Genomic DNA, 19219 nt, shown 5'->3' with positions numbered 1-19219 from the left:
CAATGCTTGTTTGAATGAAACACGAGAAAACACGCACATCACGCAGACATTAACAACAAAACAATTAATAAGTGCATGCAAAAATTACAATTTCAAAATATAATAAAAAATGTTTATTACAACCAACATTGGGCTTGTTAATACAGCAAAACCAACACGATTTTTGTTTATTTTATTTTCAAAACCAACACGAATTGATTCACTAGCGAAGCGAAAGCATGACGTCATTACTGAGAATTAGCGCATGCGATGTGAAGGGGGGAACAGGGGGAACTGAATTCTCCGGAACACCGGCATGTTTGTGTGCGTGTGTTTGTGGGTGTGAGTGTGTGTCTGGGTTTCTGCGTCAGAGGGCGGGGCCTCAGGTTTGAAATCTCCCGGGTTTGCGCGTGCACGTGAATAACTTGGTTTCGTTCGTACGTCATGGCGAAACACCTAATGACTCGGTATTAAGGCGACTCGTTTGAAGCACTATGAGTCGACTCTTTTATAGATGAATCAACCGTTTTAAACACTGTATTCTAACAGATTTAAGCCTTAGCTGGGTACTTCACTTCACTTAGAGCTGTGTTACACACAACATGGAGGGGAATTTTCAAAAACCCATAATATGGCCTCTTTAAAACCAATCTAAGATTGGTGCGTTTTTGTTCACATGAAAGGTTTTTACGTCCTTCAAACAAGTTGAGAGATCAAGTTGATTGACTTGAAAAGGAAATATGTCTTGACAATCAACAAAGATGTGACGTAGTAAAGTGTGAAGTCGTGCTTTAATCGTTGCATTAGTCTGACAGTCCACAACTTCACACATTGTGTTAAATTAGGCTGTCCAGTCTCTGTGTTCGGTTCATTACTTCCATTGTATCTGTTCAGCTAAAGGAACGAAACGGAGGCAACTCTGTGACGTCAGACACAGCAATATTCCAAGATAGCAGCGATCTTGCGCTAAACGCTATGGTAAAACATGCCGTTTTCTTCAAAATGGTTACATACAGTTTGTTTAATATAGTTTCATTTAAGTAGAAACCACTTTACAAAATAATGTAAACTTGACTGACTGCTTCACTTTCGCTTTAAAGCACACGAAGCAGTTTGGAATATTGTTTTTGTTTAAACTTTAAGGATTAGAGATTTGAATCTTAAATAAGTGGTCCACCAAAAGAGTTAGTTTTCCAAAAAAAAAAAAGAAATTCTGTTATTATTACTCGCCCTCATGTTGTTCCAAACCCCAAGATCCCAAAATTTAATAACAGTTTCTTGACAGACGTTTTGATCTATTGTACCTGACGTTTGGTGAGCAGCTGAGCATCATGTCCATTCCCGTGTCCATCATGTCACAGTCCCCCAGATTCAGATAAACCTTTTCTCCTGATTGATTAATCACATAAGCCAAAGCACAACGCTGATGAGGATCAAGATCCACCTCAAGTTCAATCTGATGGTTCATCTTCTCCAGGAACATTAAACAAGCTTCAGGAGACTGGAGCTCATACAAGCACTGACACACATAGAGAAGATCAAACTGTTCACTGTCACTCTGAGGCTGGAGGAAACTGTTCAGAAACTTCTCAATGAACCAGTCTCGCGTTTCCTTCATCTGATCCTCTGGGAAGAGACTCTTGAGTAGTCTGGTGTTGTGTTCGCTCAGAAGTCCACATAAGAAAGGGAGCACGTGTCTCATGTGTTTGTACTCCTTTGTCTGACTGTGCTGTAGGACATCCTCAATCTTTTCTGGATTTCCAAGAAGACACAAAGCTGAGAAGAACTCCTGCATTGTGTTGTGGAGAAATGCACAGTATGTCACTGCAGATGTTGGTGAATCTTTTACTGTGATCATTTTCAGAAAAGCATGACAAATGTCCGTCTCATCACTGGAAATATCTTGAAGGTTTAGGCTCCTCTGCATAGTAGCACTGAATGCATTTTTCATCAAGAGACAAATCTGATCTTTAATCTCTTTCAGGTAGCCATCAATTTGCTGAATATTTTTCTTTCCATGTTTCTTCACAGCAACACGTAAAATGTGAATGTACATCTCTGTGACTGTGTGTGAATGGTGAAAAACTCGGTCAGTTTTAAACTGAATCAAGTCGACAATCATAAATGCGTATACTGGAACGTGGCTAAGACTGAAGAGCTCTTGATTCTTTAAAACTAGATCTAGAAGAACTGGATCATGACCCAACCTATTCTTGTAGTAAATTCTGATTGATTCTTTACTGAATCCTTGGACATACACTTTCTGAGTTGGCCAATTTGAGAAAAGGGGATCATCTTCCACCTCTGATCTGCAAGTGATCACAATCTTAGCATCGGGCAGGAGCTCTTGCTGCATGATCTTCCATAAGATGGAATTTTCATTCAATTCTGTCACACCATCGAATACAATGACAACATTCTCAGAGTTTTCCTCGATATCTTCAAACACTTCCTTTCTATCTTTTTCTATGGGCTTCAAATACACATCAAATAAAACTGATTCCAAACTGCCAATGTTAGAACTGTGGGCCAAAGAATTTTCACCAAAGTAAAACATGTAGTCCAGACCTTTGTCACTCTTCTCTGCCCACAGACGCAACATTTCCTGGACAACTGTGGTCTTTCCTATCCCTGGTTTGCCTACAAGGAGGATTTTCTTTTCTTGACCTTTCAGAAGATCCAGAGGTGATGGTGAATGCTTCTCTTTAGGAATGTAAGCTCTCAGCTTTTTGTTTCGCAGTTTTTTGCCTTTCTTGTTTTTACATTTTATTTTGTTTTGTGGAGTTTGTGCCACACAGTCCGTTTCTAGAACAAGAGGTATAAACTGGAAGTTCACTTGTTCTTTTTCCAGATATTTGCGGCAACCTTTTCTTTGGTCTTTCAGGATATTTTTTGCTTTCTCTCTGAGCCGTGTTTGGTAGTTCTGACAGGGCTTTGTACCTAAAATAAAAACCGATGCTATTTTTCAAGAACGCTTATTTGTATTTTTACTTAAATTATTTAATTTATCCACTCACCAAATGTATAGCTGGTCTCTCCATCTTCCACTCTAAAGGGAAAACAGCTGATCCAGTGGTGTAAATCAGAAGATAAAGTCCTCTTCTGAGTGACATCCAGAATGCTGAGTAATTGATAACTTGCTTCTTCCCCTTTGTTAACAACCCAGTCCAATATACTTCTTGCTTTATCAAACTCTGTCCTCTCTGCTTTAAGAGCATCAACTTCATGTTCACTGAAAACATTTTGCTGATAAAGATTCTCAACGATCAGAGGAAGGTTTCTCATTTTCGTCACCAGCTTTACTCTGTAAATTTTGATGTATTGAATTGCAGACTGGTTTGCACAGGCCATGCTGACGGCATTTCAGTCCTGTACATCAAATAATAAAATAAAAAATTAGACAAAATCACATAAAATAGACAAAAAGAAATGAATGATCTATAAAATCATTAAAATGCAAGAGAAAACACATGCGACTTTCAACAACATTTAAACAAACTAAGCATTACAGATGACTTCTCAAAATGCAGGTTGTTCCATATCCATAGACTAGTCAATCGGCATTGGACGATAACCGGTTTCAATGTTTATTGTGGTTTTGAAAAGTCAATGGTTTTCAAAAATGTCATGCTTTCTACTCTACAAGTAGTGACGCTACTAGCTTAACTACATTTCTCAGTAGCGTGGCTGTAGCATTGCTACTCTCTAAATCAAATAGCTTTCAGTAGCGAAGCTATTTTATTAGTCAAGTAGCGCAGTAGAGTCCACACACGCTACATTTATCGATCGCAGATCAATAAGTGATGGCACTCAATAAGTGAGAGCTGTGAGGCCAGTGTCTAGTTGATGAAAGTAAATTCATATGATGGCGAGAATGACGATTTCTTCTTCTTCCGGTAAAATTGTGGCTTTATACTTCTGCGTCAGGTGACCAGTGTAACCCACGGCGCATGCAACGCGCGTGGCTGTGCATTTATACTTCTGCGCGCTGTCTCTGTCGGCGAAGGGCTATGCGTCAGCGCCGTAGCATACGCCGGCGTTTGACGCAGAAGTATAAATCAGCCTTAATTAGAAGGTTTGTCCTTATTCCTAAGCGGAATTTTATTTTAGACAGCATGTTTGCCATACACAGGTTTACATTTTAGAGACAAATTTACAGCAGGTATACCGTAGTACGGAACCCCAGAAGGGACGTAGTGGAGAAGAAAAAAATTGGCTGGGTGGAAAAAAAAATAATTGGTGAAAGAAAAAAATGGGTGGGAGAAAAAATTGCATTATCTCGCAAAGATGTTTTGCGTTCTCTCGCAAAACTTATCCACAAACACTTCCTGTTCACTTCACTTACGTAAACCCTCCCGTTTTTGCAGAAATTCTCCCGTATTTTACCATATCCCACTTTCTTTACATTACTGTGCATCGATCGTCGCCTTTCATACCTCTGAAAATGCATGTATAAGCGCTGACTGACAGACGCCCTCCATACAATAAACTGATGCCAGATCAGCGTCTGTACACGCCATTTACAGAGGAGCGGGTGTATGTTTAAACAGACAAATACACTGAATAATATGTGTAACCCTTTTTCCTTTTACCTCTGGACTCCAGATAAAAAGAACCTGATAAAAGGGCCTGAGTTCACAAGATTTCTTTTAATATATCCACTAATCGTCTGACAAACCTGAACACGTTTAACTTAGATTAATATTAGTTATGTACTGCACTCACTAATCACTCAAATACCAACAAGAGACAAAATAAGGACCCAAAACCACAATGATTAACTATAAAAGTGTATTCAAGGTATTTTCAATAAATAAAAAACAATATCAATCAATTATGTAGAAAAATAAAATAAAAATGTATTATTCACTTAAAATAGGTTTCAATTCTATGCTCAGATGCAGCACAGAAAGACAAAATCACATAAGGAATACAAAAATACTCAAAATATGACAATAAACCAATGCGTTTCTCCTATTATTAAACTAAACACAGTAATTTGTATATGCTTGTTCCCTTATGCTATTATAAATTAAAATCTCTTCCTAAAGCTATCTCTGTATGTATCCAAGAGTAAATATGCTACTCTAAAACAAAAACCCGAAATAAACAATAGATTATAACTCTCCCGTAAAGCTGACTTTAACAATATAAATGAACTACTGTTATGACAGAGAATTTGAAAGAAAAACCTTTTAACAAGTCACTATACACACACACACACACACACACTAATCCCACCCCGTTGCAGGCCTGATGTGCAGCTTGAGTTCGTTGTGGCCCAGAAACAAACAAATGGCACCTTCGCTCAACCGAGCAAACAAAATAAAGGTACCTTACTTATCAGATGACAAAAGGTGTGCTTCCTTTCACCGTGATGCTTCCAGCAAGTTCGTTCTTCACGTCAGTTTTCAGTTCGTAAGGGTTTCGAACTAATTTTAGTGATTAAAGTCCTGTGAAGAACTTTCCATATGCAAAGGACAACTTAAACTGTTTCTCACTTAACGTTACTGCACAAATCAGATCTTCTTTCCGTTTCTTTTTAGCAACGTGTGTGCACAGCTAAACACACTAAATATAAACTTAAAGGGAATATAACAGACTTTATGGTCTAAAATCTACAAACTTCCCGATCTCTCACGCACTGCGTGTGACTTTTTTCCCTCTCTCTCCCGATTCTTTTTTTCTCCCGCCCCTTTTTACTCCCAATTGGAGGAGCAAAAACACACTCTCTAACCCAATCAGATAACAGCATCTCCCCACATAGCATTTGTTATGCTAGACCTGTGTCATCTCAACCAAGCTTGCTGAATACATTTCACATTTTAGGTGCTTTATTGGCATGACAAATAGCTGTACATTCGTATTGCCAAAGCAGTGCAGCGTCGCTGCGTACAGACAAGACAGTGCAAAAAGGGCAGTAGTGCAAACAAATATAAACATAAAATATAATATAGAAATAAAGAAAAGAAATGTAAAAAAAATAAAAATAGATTAATAAAAATAACAATATATCAGTAAAACTAAAAATATTAATAAAAATAAAAATAGATTAATGGTAATTTGTGAAACAGGATAAAAGTGGTGACAATAATATCAACAGTAAGTCCACGAGTAAAGAGTTCCTGTGTTGTGTGTTGGAGACAGTGGAGCGGATCATTGTGGGTTCCTCAGACGGTGGCAGGAGTGCACAAACTGAGCTGCTAACACACAGCAGCACACACACTCCCCCAGTAGGATGGGCAGTTTCTCATTGTTTGACAGGGACTCAAAGTTTTTGTGTGTGTGTGTGAGTTTTGGGTAGAACTTCTCCAGGATCTCTGAGCACTCCGCAAGGAAGTGCAGTTCTGTTTCAATCGGCTGCTGAGGGCAGTGTGGGCAAAGCCGCTCCTCCACCGGCAGCCATGTTTGTCTGTGCCGGCCCGTCTCTATAGCCAGCTGGTGTCCGCTGAGTCTGTATCTGCTCAGGGTGTTCCTCAGACCTTTATCTGTCACTGTGTGAAGGTAGTCTGCCAGAGTATATTGTCTCTTCAGGGCCAGACAACACTGCATTTTGCTTTGCAGTTGTGTTTGAGTGTCCCAGTGGTGTGTGTAGCTGTTCTTGATCTGGTGTGTGATCTGAGTCAGTGGCAGGAGTGTGTTCAGCTCCTCAGGAGACGTCTCAGAGACCCTGAAGCTCTGGGCCAGCTGGGAGAGTGGGTCTGCTCTTCTGCTCAGTTCTCTGTCCTGCAGGGCTTTATAGTGGTATGAGTCCGGGTCGCTGAGTTTTAAGTGCTTCCAGAATTTGACAGCTCTTTTCTGTATCTTTATTATCAGAGGGTATTTGCCTAATTCTGCTCTGCATCCGTTGTTTGTTGTGTGCCGGTGGACGTGTAGGATGTTCTTACACAGCTCTGTGTGCAGGGTTTCTATAGGGTGTTTGTCCCATTTGGCCAGATCTTGTTCAGGGTTTGTCAGTGGGCCCCACACCTCACTGCCGTAGAGGGCGATGGGGCTCGATGACGGACTCTAGGATCTTCAGCCAGATCTGAATAGGGATGTCTATGGGGCATTGACGTTTGATGGCGTAGAAGGCTCTACGGGCTTTATCTCTCAGCTCATTCACTGCAGGATTAAAGTTTCCAGTGGAGGTGATGTTCAGGCCTAAATTATACTGTGTTGTGTGTGTTATCTGATTGGTACCTAGTGTGAATGTGTGTTGTGTTCCCTGGGCTCTGGCTCTTTTTTGGAAGGTGATGATTTTGGTTTTGATTAGGTTGACAGTCAGGGCCCAGGTCTGGCAGTACTGGTCCAGCAGCTGCAGGTTCTGCTGAAGGCCCTGTTCGGTTGGGGATAGTAGCAGCAGGTCGTCTGCGTACAGCAGGCATTTGATCTGAGAGTCATGGAGATCGAGACCCGGAGCGGTGGATCGCTCCAGACTGAGCGCCAGCTCGTTTATGTAGATGTTGAGTAGTGTTGGGCTCAGGCAGCAGCCTTGTCTCACTCCACGCTCCTGGGAAAGATATTTTGTTCTTTTTGTGCTAATTTTGATGCCACATTTGCTTTCGGTGTACATTGATTTAATAAGGTCATATGTTTTTCCTCCTATGCCACTTTCAATCAGCTTATAAAGTAAGCCTTGGTGCCAAATTGAGTTGAAAGCTTTTTTAAAGTCAATGAAGCATGCGTATATTTTACCTTTATTTTGGACAGTGTGTTTTTCAATTAGCGAGTGCAGTGTGTAAATGTGGTCAGATGTGCGGTATTTTGGTAAAAATCCAATTTGACTTCTGCTTAAGACATTATGTGTCGTGATGAAGTCCAGTAGTCGGGCATTTATTAAACTACAGAATAACTTTCCCAGGTTACTGCTTACACAAATCCCTCTGTAATTATTGGGGTCAAATTTATCTCCATTTTTAAAGATGGGTGTTATTAATCCTTGATTCCAGATATCAGGGAAGTGACCAACACTCAGAACTAGATTAAATAATTTTAGGATGGCTGATTGAAATTTAGGGCTGGTTTGTTTTATCATTTCGTTTAATATTCCGTCAGGTCCAGATGCTTTTTTAGGTTTAACAGATTTAATTTTGTCTTTAAGCTCCATTATAGTGATGGGGAAGTCTATTGGGTTTTGATTATCCTTGATAGTCGATTCTAGTGTTGCCAGTGTTTTTGTTATTTGATTTTGTTTAGGATTTGTGTCTGTTTCTACTTTATTGAATAGTGTTTGGAAATGGGTCTCCCATATTTCTGAATTCTGGATCGGTAGCTCTTCATGATCGTTTTTGATCAAGTTTTTCCAGTTGTCCCAGAATTGATTTGAGTTAATGGAGTTCTCTATTGTTGTCAGTTGTTTTTGGGTGTATTGTGCCTTTTTGGTTCTGAGTGTTTGTTTGTATTGTTTTAGTGTTTCACAATAGAGAAGCTGAATCTCTGCATTATTTGGGTCTCTGTGTTTCTGATTTGACAGGTTTCTGAGGTGTTTCCTAATTGACAGACATTCTTGATCAAACCAGTTTTTGTCATTTTTGGGTGGATTATTTTGTCTGGTTTTAACTTTTAATTTTGCCTGTTTAGCTGTACTTTCGAATATATTGTTTATGTCTTTTACCGCCATATTAACTCCTTGTTTGGTGTGGGCATATGCGTTAACCAGGAAGTTATCTAGGATTTGTTGAGTTTTTGGGCTGTTTACTGCATTTTGGTAGTCTTCTGCATTGTTTTCAGCCCATCTGTATGGCTTTCTGATGTTAAATAGTTTATTGGGCTGTGTGCAAGGGTTTGTTATTGTATTTTTGAGGTATAAAGTAATTTGGCTATGGTCAGAAAGTGGGGTGAGTTCTCTAACAGTGAATGCTCTGAGAGATGAAGGGTCTATATCTGTTATCATATAGTCTACTGTGCTATTGCCAAGAGGTGAGCAGAATGTGAATCTCCCGAGTCTGTCTCCTCTTATCCGACCGTTGACAATGTACAGTCCCAGACTACTGCAGATCTGCAAGAGCTCTTTTCCACTTTTGTTGACTATATGATCGTGGTTGTTTCTGTGAAGGTTGGAGAAGCTGGTCTGTATACCTGGTAGGTTGCTGTTGATGTATTTGCTTCCCTGTGCGTTGGTGAAGTCCGGCTGTTGTCCTGTTCTGGCGTTCATGTCTCCACAGATGAGCATGTGTCCTTGGGCCTGGAAGTGGCTCGTCTCTTTCTCCAGAGTGTCAAACATGTCTTTACTGTAGTAGGGGGATTCTGATGGTGGGATGTATATGGCACATAAGAAACAGTCTTTTTGGGACGACAGTAGATCCTTGTGGATTTTGAGCCATGCGTGATATTTTCCGGTTTTTACTGTGTCGATGTATTTGTGGAGTTTTGAGTTGTACCAGATGATTTGTCCTCCTGAGTCTCTCCCTTGTCGAGTTGTGTTGAGTTTCTGTGAGGGAAGAATAATTTCCCTGTAGTTGGGTGGGCAATGTGTGGTAGTGTTTGTCTTGCTCCATGTCTCCTGGAGAATAATAATGTGAACAGGAAGTGTTTGTGGAGAAACAGTTTTGCGAGAGAACGCAAAACATCTTTGCGAGATAACGCAAAACTTTGCGAGGGAACGCAAAAAACTTAGAAATATATATTTTCCTCCCACCCATTTTTTTCTTTCACCCATTTTTTTTTTTTTCACCCAGCCAATTTTTTTTCTCCTCCACTACGTCCCTTCCGGGGTTCCGTAGTATCTTGATGCACTCTCTACATTTTAAATGACTTGAGATATATATAGGCCTATATACATATAAAGTTATAATTATTATTATCTAAAGTTATATGTATGTATATATATATACATCTATATATATAGATCTGCTTCATGATTGGGGTGGTGGACAAGTTTGTGCAGATGTAATAATCATTTTATTTTATAATATTATTACATTACATTACTATAATAACATTACATTTTTATTGTATATGAAATATTTAATTAGCCTACGTTGAAATTTTATTTGTTGACTCACAAAAATGATAGAATACAATTTTATAAATGGTATAGTTTATAGATATGCTTCTAGATATTTATTGGGGGGCCCCAGATTTCTTGGGGACCTCACTTATTGGTTAAATCCACCACTGGTTATAAGAACTGTTTAACACATTCTGTAATGTCATAGATTTAATGCCAGCAGATTGTATTTCCTCTTTTAACTGGAGTTTACCCTTTCATGCGGTTTACTGTTACTTTCAGGGTATGTAGCTGAGGCACGATTGACTGCAAATTGTCTGAAGAAAAAGTTAACTTAAAATAACATACAATTTTACATGTGACAATGTAAACTGAACAAGCATGTATTCTTTGTACTTCACTGGACTGTCATCATGACAAAATTCTACTGCAAGTTTAATTTAAATATAATTTAATTGCCAATGAATATTTAACATAGATTGTATATAGTTAAAAAGGCCAGTTTACCAATTAAGGAATCATACAGCCCGATCATGTGCATTCTTACACTGCTTTAAGACATTTTATTAACATAATTGCCTCTATGTTAAATAGTGGTGCACTCAATGATCCATTCATAACCATGCTAATGCACATGACCAGTTTGTAGGATTTATTTTGCTTTATTAACATGAACCAGTACATAGTTTAATTTTACAACAAAATCCCTTCACATTCCTTAACATCAAAAATTAAATGAGAAAAGAAAAATTAAATAAGAAAATAAGAGAGGATTTAAAAAAAGAGAGGAGAACAGGGTACCAATTATTATACATCTTTTTTCCCAAATTATTTTTATCAACAAGTTATTTAATGCACTTTTAGCACAGAAAATGTATGCATACAAACATTTCATGTTTAACCGTTTTAATTGCTAAGAAATCACTTTTATACATTTCAGTCTCTTTTTCTAGCACCATAAGGAGGGGTTTGCTTTTTTGCAAACTGCATTTGTGTATGGGAAATGTACATAATGACAGAATAAGGTTTATAATAAAACCATCTTTTAAAGAGTGATCCTCCCAGTTTGTATGACTGTTATTTGGGGGAAATAATAATAATAATAATTCTTCCCTCTCACCAGTAAGGGGCGCCAGCTGTCCAAGTTATCTGCTGTTTATCATCACTTGACACAGTTCCTCAAAGTCAGCACAAGGACAGCGAGAATGCGGGGTGTTGTCAACAAATGATGAAAACAGGCAGCCTTATGTAACTCTACTGAGTGATGGATGAGTCATGTGTGATACATCTGGAGAGAGAACATTTCATGTTTGATCGCTCCTCTCTTACGCACATTAAAGAGTGTAAAATTAGCAGCGCTCCTTCGCCAGCCTCCGGAACTGAGTCATCTTGCTGGCTGTCATCTCCCCCTGTATATTGTTGGGCTATAATATATAGTGACCTGAACGAAGGAGGCCAACAGCTTATCAAGTCTTGAATGTCTCTTATTGGCCTGCTACTTCCTGCAGTATCTTTTAATAACTCTATTTTTCCTTCATGCTGTTATCCGTTTTATATGATGGTGATGTTTAATAATCATGACTACCATACAAGGATTTTCAAATGCATTAACTATTTTTGAATTGGTTATTTAAAGGGACAGTTCACCTAAAAATGCTGCCATCATTTACTCATGATATCATTCTTCAAAGTATCTACTTTTGTGTTTAACAGAAAAAAGAAACTTGTAAAGGTTTGAAATCAATTCTGGGCAATTAAATAATGTTTAGGTTTAGATTTTTGGGTAAACTATCCCTTTAAGCACAGGATCAACAACAAAAGAAGATAAAGTGATAAATGCAAGCAAACGTTTAACACAACATGCAACATTTTAATACTTTTTAAGCTTCAAGGTTTTTGCATAACATACAGCAAAATGTGTGTGTAACAGTTCTCTTTTATACATTAACATGACAGAAACCCTAAAAGTACTCAAAATGTAAACTATCAAAATTATCTTACATTTGCAAACGGGTAAAACAAACCGGGCAAATGCAGATAAAACCTTCTCATTCTAAAAAGTCATTTTCTGCTTGGAATTATAAGGCTCTAAATGGCAGATCATTCATTAAAGCAACACTTTTCAAAAACTACAATCAGTCAGCTCATTAATTTAATTAAAAATATATATAAAATGATGTTGTGACAATATGTTGATGTTTGAGAAAGTTACATTCTTGCTTTGTATATTAGGGTGATTATTTTTTCTTGTTCAATTTAAGCATACAAGGCTGTGCTTAATATTTTGTCCAGTGTAGATGTTAATTCTATGCATTTTATATAGTAATATTTATTGGATTATATTCTTTATGGGAGTAACTGAATTATATGTATTGAATTATATTTATTTAATGCCAAATGAATTAAAGTATTTGCCCGTTAAGGCTTAATAATATCAATACATTTTATTTATATTGCTCTTTTCCCAGACTCTAAGTGCAAACAAGAGCATCAGAACACAGTGGAACATGAAATACAACCAAAAAAAAGAACAAAAGTAAGCCTCATAAGATGAGTTTTAAGATGAGTTCATAGATGAGTTTTAAGAAGTTTCTTAAAACAGTCCAGGGGCCCGTTTCAGAAAGAAGGTTAAGTGAAAACTCAGAGTTTTTTAACCCTAAAATGAGAGAAACTCTGGGTTTTCCATTTCAAAATGGCAGGTTTATCAAACTGGAGAAAGCAGGGTAAGTCAAGCCTGTTTCTGAAAGAGAGGTAACTTTAACTCAGAGTCAGTTACTGTGGTAACTTACTCTGTGAATCTAACTTGATCAGGAGGAGGTTTTATTCTCTAAACTCAGAGTTTCTGTCATTCTCCTCTTTTTTTTAAAGACGAAGGGGTATTTCTCGCCTTAGCCTTATTTCCACCCACCTATTTTAATGCTCATTTTGGAGATACGCATAAAAACTAAATGTGATGAAGCACATAACTTTTAAAAATACGCATAACAAAACATGTGCATAACCGAGTGGGATAAACTTTATTCATTAGGAGAAAAGATGCACATAAAGTGTGATGAAAACACTTTTACTGAACAAATTCCAGTATGTGCATTAAAAAAAAGGTTTGTTATTAGAGATAATGATGATGAAAATGTGTGTGAATAGACAAACCAGCAGGCTGAGTGCTTTATAAAACATCCTAAATGTTGTTTTGGTCATTCTAAAACAGAGTGTCAAGAGCATCTGTTCTTCTCGTCTCATGGCTTCAAGCACACATGTTCATTGTGTGTCAACATTTATTAAATAAAGAAAAGATTGGCACAGCTTCTTCTACTGCAGTATTTTCTGTTTTTCCTGTTGATAATTGGCGCCAGTAAATCAGGAAGTGTCGATTTTGTTGTCTTTTATTCGTTGGATGGAAACGCTGCTTTATTCGCACATCTTTATTCCAGTTTTACACATAAATTTAATTCACATTTTTAGATGGAAACATAGTTATTGCTTACATTTCAGTCACACAAAGAAGAAAAACGTCACACTTTACATCACTTTCTTTTTTTATACTAAAATATTTAAATACTTTAGATGTAAAATTACGCATTAACTTGAGCAGCTGTGTTTTCTCACGCTAACTGTCTCTTTTTCACTGATGCAGTGGTGTTGTTTGGAAAATATATGGTCATAAATTGCTATAAATTTGCATGAGCACATCAAGTTCAGTTGGAGAAAGAAATGCTGATCTCTTATTTTCAGATGTTGCCATCAATATCTGTGCTCCATTGATAATGACTTTTTATAGTCTCAGTGTGCACACATAACTCTGAGTTGGTCTACTCAAAGTTGATTGATCTAACTCAGATCAGCTGTTCTGAAACGCAAACTCGAGTTTTTAATCCTACAGTAAATTAACTCAGAGTTCAAGTTTAAACTCTGAGTAGGTTGAACCTCCTTACTGAAACAGGCACCAGGAAACTGGCGTTCCTGATGTTTGTGGGAAGAGCACTCCACAATTTAGGTGCATGGTAGGAGAATGCCCCACCTCACGTGGTGCTAAGTTTGCATTGAGGCTGAAACAAGGTGGCCCCGAAGCGGAACGTAGATTACAAGAGGAAGAGGATGTATATATCAAATCACATAAATAAATATCAAATTTAATGACTTTAAAAGAACACAATGAGCAAATGTTTAACAAAGTTTAATAAACACTAAAAAAAAGTTTCACTGACTACATACACACAAATAAAAATATATTTCACATTTAATATATTAAAAAAAATTTAATAACTGTTTCTTTTTCAAAAAATTATAATATTTTTCAGAAAACGTGAACATTTATCTAATGTAAAAAAATGCTTCTAAATCACCACATTTACACAGATCTATTCAGTTTCAGGTTCCGTCTCAATTTTGAGAAGAAACCATTTTTTGTTTCTTTTTGGTCTTTCCTGCTGTCAACGGAGCAATCTGGTGGAATGACAAAGAAAGCTGATCCTGATTGTTCCTCGTGCATACATTCAAAATGCTGATTGGCTTACAGAAAGAACCTTACAGAGCCAAGTTTTACTTTGTAGACAAAATCTTTTTATTTTTTTTAAATAAAATTTTTTTTAAAATGTAAACAGCTTATTAAAAAAACATCACAATGTTAAAAAGTTGTCATTTAACAAGAATATGTGTATGTCAGAGAGAACCTTATAATTAAAAGGTGATATTATTTTGTCAAGCTGTTTAATTAACATGAAAATAGGAAGTCCTTTTAAAAAAAAAAAAAGAGTGCCAATACATACATTTAAATGTAAGCATTCATGTAAACCAGGGGTGTCCAGACTCGGTCCTGGAGGGCCAGTGTCCTGCAAAGTTAAGTTCCAGCCCCAATCAGACAAAGCTGGCCTAGCTAATCAAGCTCTTACTAGACTTTCTAGAAACATTCTTGCAGGTTTGTTAAAGCGATTTGGAGCTAAAATCTGCAGAACACCAGCCCTCCAGGGCTGAGTTTGGACACCCATGATGTAAACCAGGGGTCACCAAACTTGTTCCTGGAGGGCCGGTGTCCTGCAGGTTTTAGCTCCAGCCGTAATCAAACACACCTAAACAAGCTAATCAAGGTCTTAGTAGGTACATTTGAACCACCCGGGCAGGTTTGTTGAGGGAAGTTGGAGCAAAACCCTGCAGGGACACCAGCCCTCCAGGACCAAGATTGGTGACCCCTGATGTAAATCATAGGTCTTTTACTCGATTCCAGAAGGGTCTCAGCTCTTCAGTTTTGCTCAAACCTTAATCAAACACAGCTGATCCAACTAAACAAGCTGTTCAAGACTATTAAGCAGCTGTGAGCTGGAGGTGCACAGCTAAACTATGCAGAGCTGCGGCCCTCCAGGAATTGAGTTCGAGGCCATTGATGTAAATAAACAGATAAATAAATAAAAAGGAAACTCTTTCAATCTTATATTGTGGCCTGACACTTTTTTTAATGTGGAGTCAGTCGTAAACAAACGCTATACAAAATCACAAGTGTTCCTCAAGCAAACAACTGCACAGGGCAGATGAGGACACGAGCAAAGGATCTTATTGCTTGTGTGTGAGAAAGATCTGAGAGATTAGTCATTTCACTTTCAATCACTTCAGGTCAAGGCTGACCACAACATATTTTCTTTTCCTCACTGTATTACAAAGACTCAATACCTGCTTATGGAGAGTTGCCATGAAATGTATTAAAATGTCCATTGTATATATCCATCAAGGACTTCCAGGAAAACACATACACAAACACTTCATTAAACATGTACACATAGACATCTCCTACATGCCATATGATTGCAGCTTAACTATATCTATAATAACTTATATTTGACTAACTTTAACTTAATTTGACTGTAATGCAATAACATGCACCTTTTGTAAAGCTGCTTTGAAACAGTAATTACAGTAAAAATGCATTATATTATATTCGTAGTTATAGTACACACAATTCTCAAACTGCACTTAACTGTTCCCAGAATGTGTACAGAGTTTGGTAAAACAGCGTTTAGCCTTACATATGAAGAAGACATGTAAGAGGGTGAGTGACGGGCCATATGAATCTGCCATTATGTCTTTGAAAACAGGTGATAGGTTAAGGCAAAGGGGTTATAAAAGGGCACAAGAGAGGACTTGGGGATACAAGGCAGAACCATCTGTGTAAATACAATCAGTAAAGCAAGAAATGTATAAAGTATATGTTGAAATGGTCATGTATGTTTGAAAAGACACATACTGTGGGAGAGAAGAGTCCAGTTTAGATGTCTGAAATATAAACACTAGTCATGATTGCCAAATATGAACTATATGTGGGAAAACAGTGATGAATACATTAAATATGTACATTATAAGGGAGGAGAGGGAGCTTTAAATTATGGTCATAAAGGAGTGGGAGCTGGGAGAGGCCTGTTTAATCAGAAACCAGCTGCGAAAACACAAAGATGGGAGGAAGCTAGGATAAAGCGCATAGCAAATTTGAGGGACATGAGATTGTCTTGGGGAGAGACTAGAGATGGGTCTGAATACGGCGTCTCTGCTCTTTTGGAAAATATTCCAATAAAGTCTTCTTATAATTTATAACCTCCAGACTGAGTTTTGATTCATTAATGGAACAGCCGGAAACCACGACACATTATGGAATGAAATGCAGAGTGTTATCATGTTAGAAACAATCCCATCTCTAAATATTTTTATAAGTCTTACCTGGAAGAATCATGTGAATGTTTTGTGTAAACTTTGTTTTATTAAAACATTTTGATATTTTATTTATGTGTAGTTTTGTATCTGAAACTTTTTGTGCTGCCATTTTGTCCAGGACCCCCCTGGTAGAAGTGATGAATATCTCAATGGGAAATTCCTGGTAAAATAAAGGATAAATAAATAAATAAATAAATAAATAAATAAAAGCACTATAAAAATAAACTTGAATTGAATTTATCAGGTGCAGAAGTAAACAAAATCAGCACACTAATTAAATTCTTTTCAGAGCTAAAGTGGCAATGTTTTGACCAACACGGTTCTCATCAGGTCACACAATACAAGAGACCCATAGATAGTCAAACTTAAGACAACACAAATGCAAACAATGACAGCCCTAATTTACCAATAAATAGCTAAATGACATGAGGGAAATATTTGTTTTTTCCTACTATTGAAGTCATTATGTTTTCAGCTTTCTTCACAATATTTTATTTTCTTTAAGAGAAGAAAGAAATTCAAAGGTTTGTGAGTATTTTAGTAAATAGTGAGCAGTGAATCATTTTGGGGTGAACTGTCCCTTAAATTAGTGATTGGAGTGATTGGCGCTATAAATATACGGCATTACTAACGGACACTTTTTTTTAGTAACAAGTAATCAAATTAATTACTGTATCCCCCATTACAACTCAGTTACTGTTCCTGACAATAAAATGCACGTTACTGTAACTGAGAACACTGAAGTGGTTTTCATGCGAGCAGCATCTCTTTTAGCCATAGGACCTCTCTTTCTCTGGGGTGAGTGTGTTCGGGGCTGGGGCGGAACACAAACAACCAGTGATGATGACTGGTGTGTTTGTGAACGTGGTGTAGCTTAGAACATGATAATTGGCTTAGATAGAGTACATTTCCATCATTTGCCAATCAAAGGCAGAGTAGTGCGGGACGGGTTCACACAAAAGCACACACACAGTCCGTCTCACGCACCAACAACCAGGAGTCAGAATGATGGCAAATCCAACAAGTTCAAAGGTAGGATTTGCCAACTGGAAATATAGGCAATACTTTTCCCTTGTTAAGGTGAAAGGCAAGAATGTTTCTGTATCTTGCAACTTAAGCCCAGGAAAAAAGATTCTCTGTGTCAGTGACGAGTAATTCTAATCTAATGAAGCACCTCACGTCGTCACATGCTGCCACAAAATTATGCAGGTGATAACCTGAGCTCTGCTACCAAAGGAGAAGACGAAGCCACAACATCAAAAGAAACAAAACTTCATGTTTTTCCACCGCAAACACTCATTACTCAGACAGAATTAAACACAATTATCTAGATATAGTTGAGGACATGCTGCTGTTGTCTCTCACAATGTCCTACAACAACATTAAAAGTGTAGATTAGTGTACAATGTTTTAGATTTATTTTTTACTCATTTGACAAATTAGATTTATCAAATCTAAGTCAAAGCATGGCGAGTCTGTCTTCAGCTACTACGTCCCCTTGCCGCTGGAATCACCTTCTAGAAATGATCAGATGTGCTCCAACATTAGGTACATTCAAATTAAAACACATCTGTTCAGCTGTGCCTTTACTAAATGAGCACTGCTACATCCAACAGATTGCACTATTATGTCTTTCTTTTCTTTTACAGTATTTTATAACCTGTTTTAACACATTTTAATCTGTTTTCATATTATATATTTTTTATTCTTGTCTCTTTTATTCCTGTTTATGTGTCTGATTAAGCGGTTAAAGATTTTAACTTGGGCCAAATCCCCATACTGGTAGATCTGTGAAAAATCAAATCTGTTGGAGACATCCAATAGATTAATAGGTACCTAAAAAGTCCACAGAGGGGGAGAGGTAATCACCAGAATAGGGCAGTCCCAGAGTGTTATGTATTTGTGTTCTGTTGCTCTGTTTTTTTTCCTCTCTCTCTCACTCTGTTCTCCCATATCTGCTTTCATTTTTCTTAGGTTCCGTTCATTGGTCCATTCAGCTGTCAGTCATTTCCTCCCCGGTTACGTCACTCTTACGTCACATCCAATAAGCCAAGACCACCCGTCATAAAAGCGTGCGTCAGACCACTCGCTAGTCCTTTCTTGACTTCTGTTTCTCTGCTTTATTCCGCTTGTTTGTGTTATTGTGTTGCGTTAAGAAATGAATTTTGTTGTTGCTCATTCCTGTGTGCATGTTATCTGTCCATTATTCGTACATCCTTCTCAGTTTACATTGTTTACGAGGCTTGGACGAAGCAGACAGGTAGGAAGGTCACGTGACATACATTTTGCAAAACTTAGGACTACTCTTCTGTATAGTACACCAGGTTAGGGGCGTGCACCACCCCTTGAACTTTTTGGACAGATAGATAGACAGTCAGGACTAGGAAGACTCTTCGCGAGTAATTATGTTTTTTTCCCATAGTTAGTTAGTTAGATGCTTCTAGGAAGTTAGATTTAGTTTGGGTTTTGTTCTTTTCATTTCTTTAGCACTGCCGCGTCTCTTCTGCCAGCTCTCTTGTTTTTTTTTTCCTGTCTTTAATTGTCTCAGTGTTGTATATATTGTAAATAGTATATTTTTGCCTCACTTTTTCTTTATTTTCGTTTAATTCGTTGTTT

The 19219-nt window shown here is 37.6% G+C and overlaps 1 protein-coding gene across 1 annotated transcript in view; it reads right to left on the bottom strand.

Annotated features, from left to right (window-relative positions):
• The window catches only part of LOC101884073 (uncharacterized), a 98391-nt gene extending 92738 nt beyond the window's left edge, over positions 1–5653 (bottom strand). Inside the window, exons 1-3 of the mRNA XM_087245481.1 lie at positions 5320–5653; positions 2997–3348; positions 1284–2919 (exon numbers count right to left, since the gene is read on the bottom strand). Of these exons, the coding sequence (XP_087101607.1) occupies positions 1284–2919; positions 2997–3330 (1970 nt within the window). The 5' untranslated portion in view covers positions 3331–3348; positions 5320–5653. The remainder of the gene's footprint in view (positions 1–1283; positions 2920–2996; positions 3349–5319) is intronic.
• Positions 5654–19219: the final 13566 nt, after the last annotated feature.

Source organism: Danio rerio, chromosome 3, assembly GCF_052040795.2.
Source record: "Danio rerio strain M-AB ecotype USA chromosome 3, GRCz13ab, whole genome shotgun sequence".
In the NCBI taxonomy this organism is placed as follows: Eukaryota; Metazoa; Chordata; class Actinopteri; order Cypriniformes; family Danionidae; genus Danio; species Danio rerio.
Note: the sequence above shows the minus strand (reverse complement) of the source record. Positions and strands in the feature narration are given on the sequence as shown.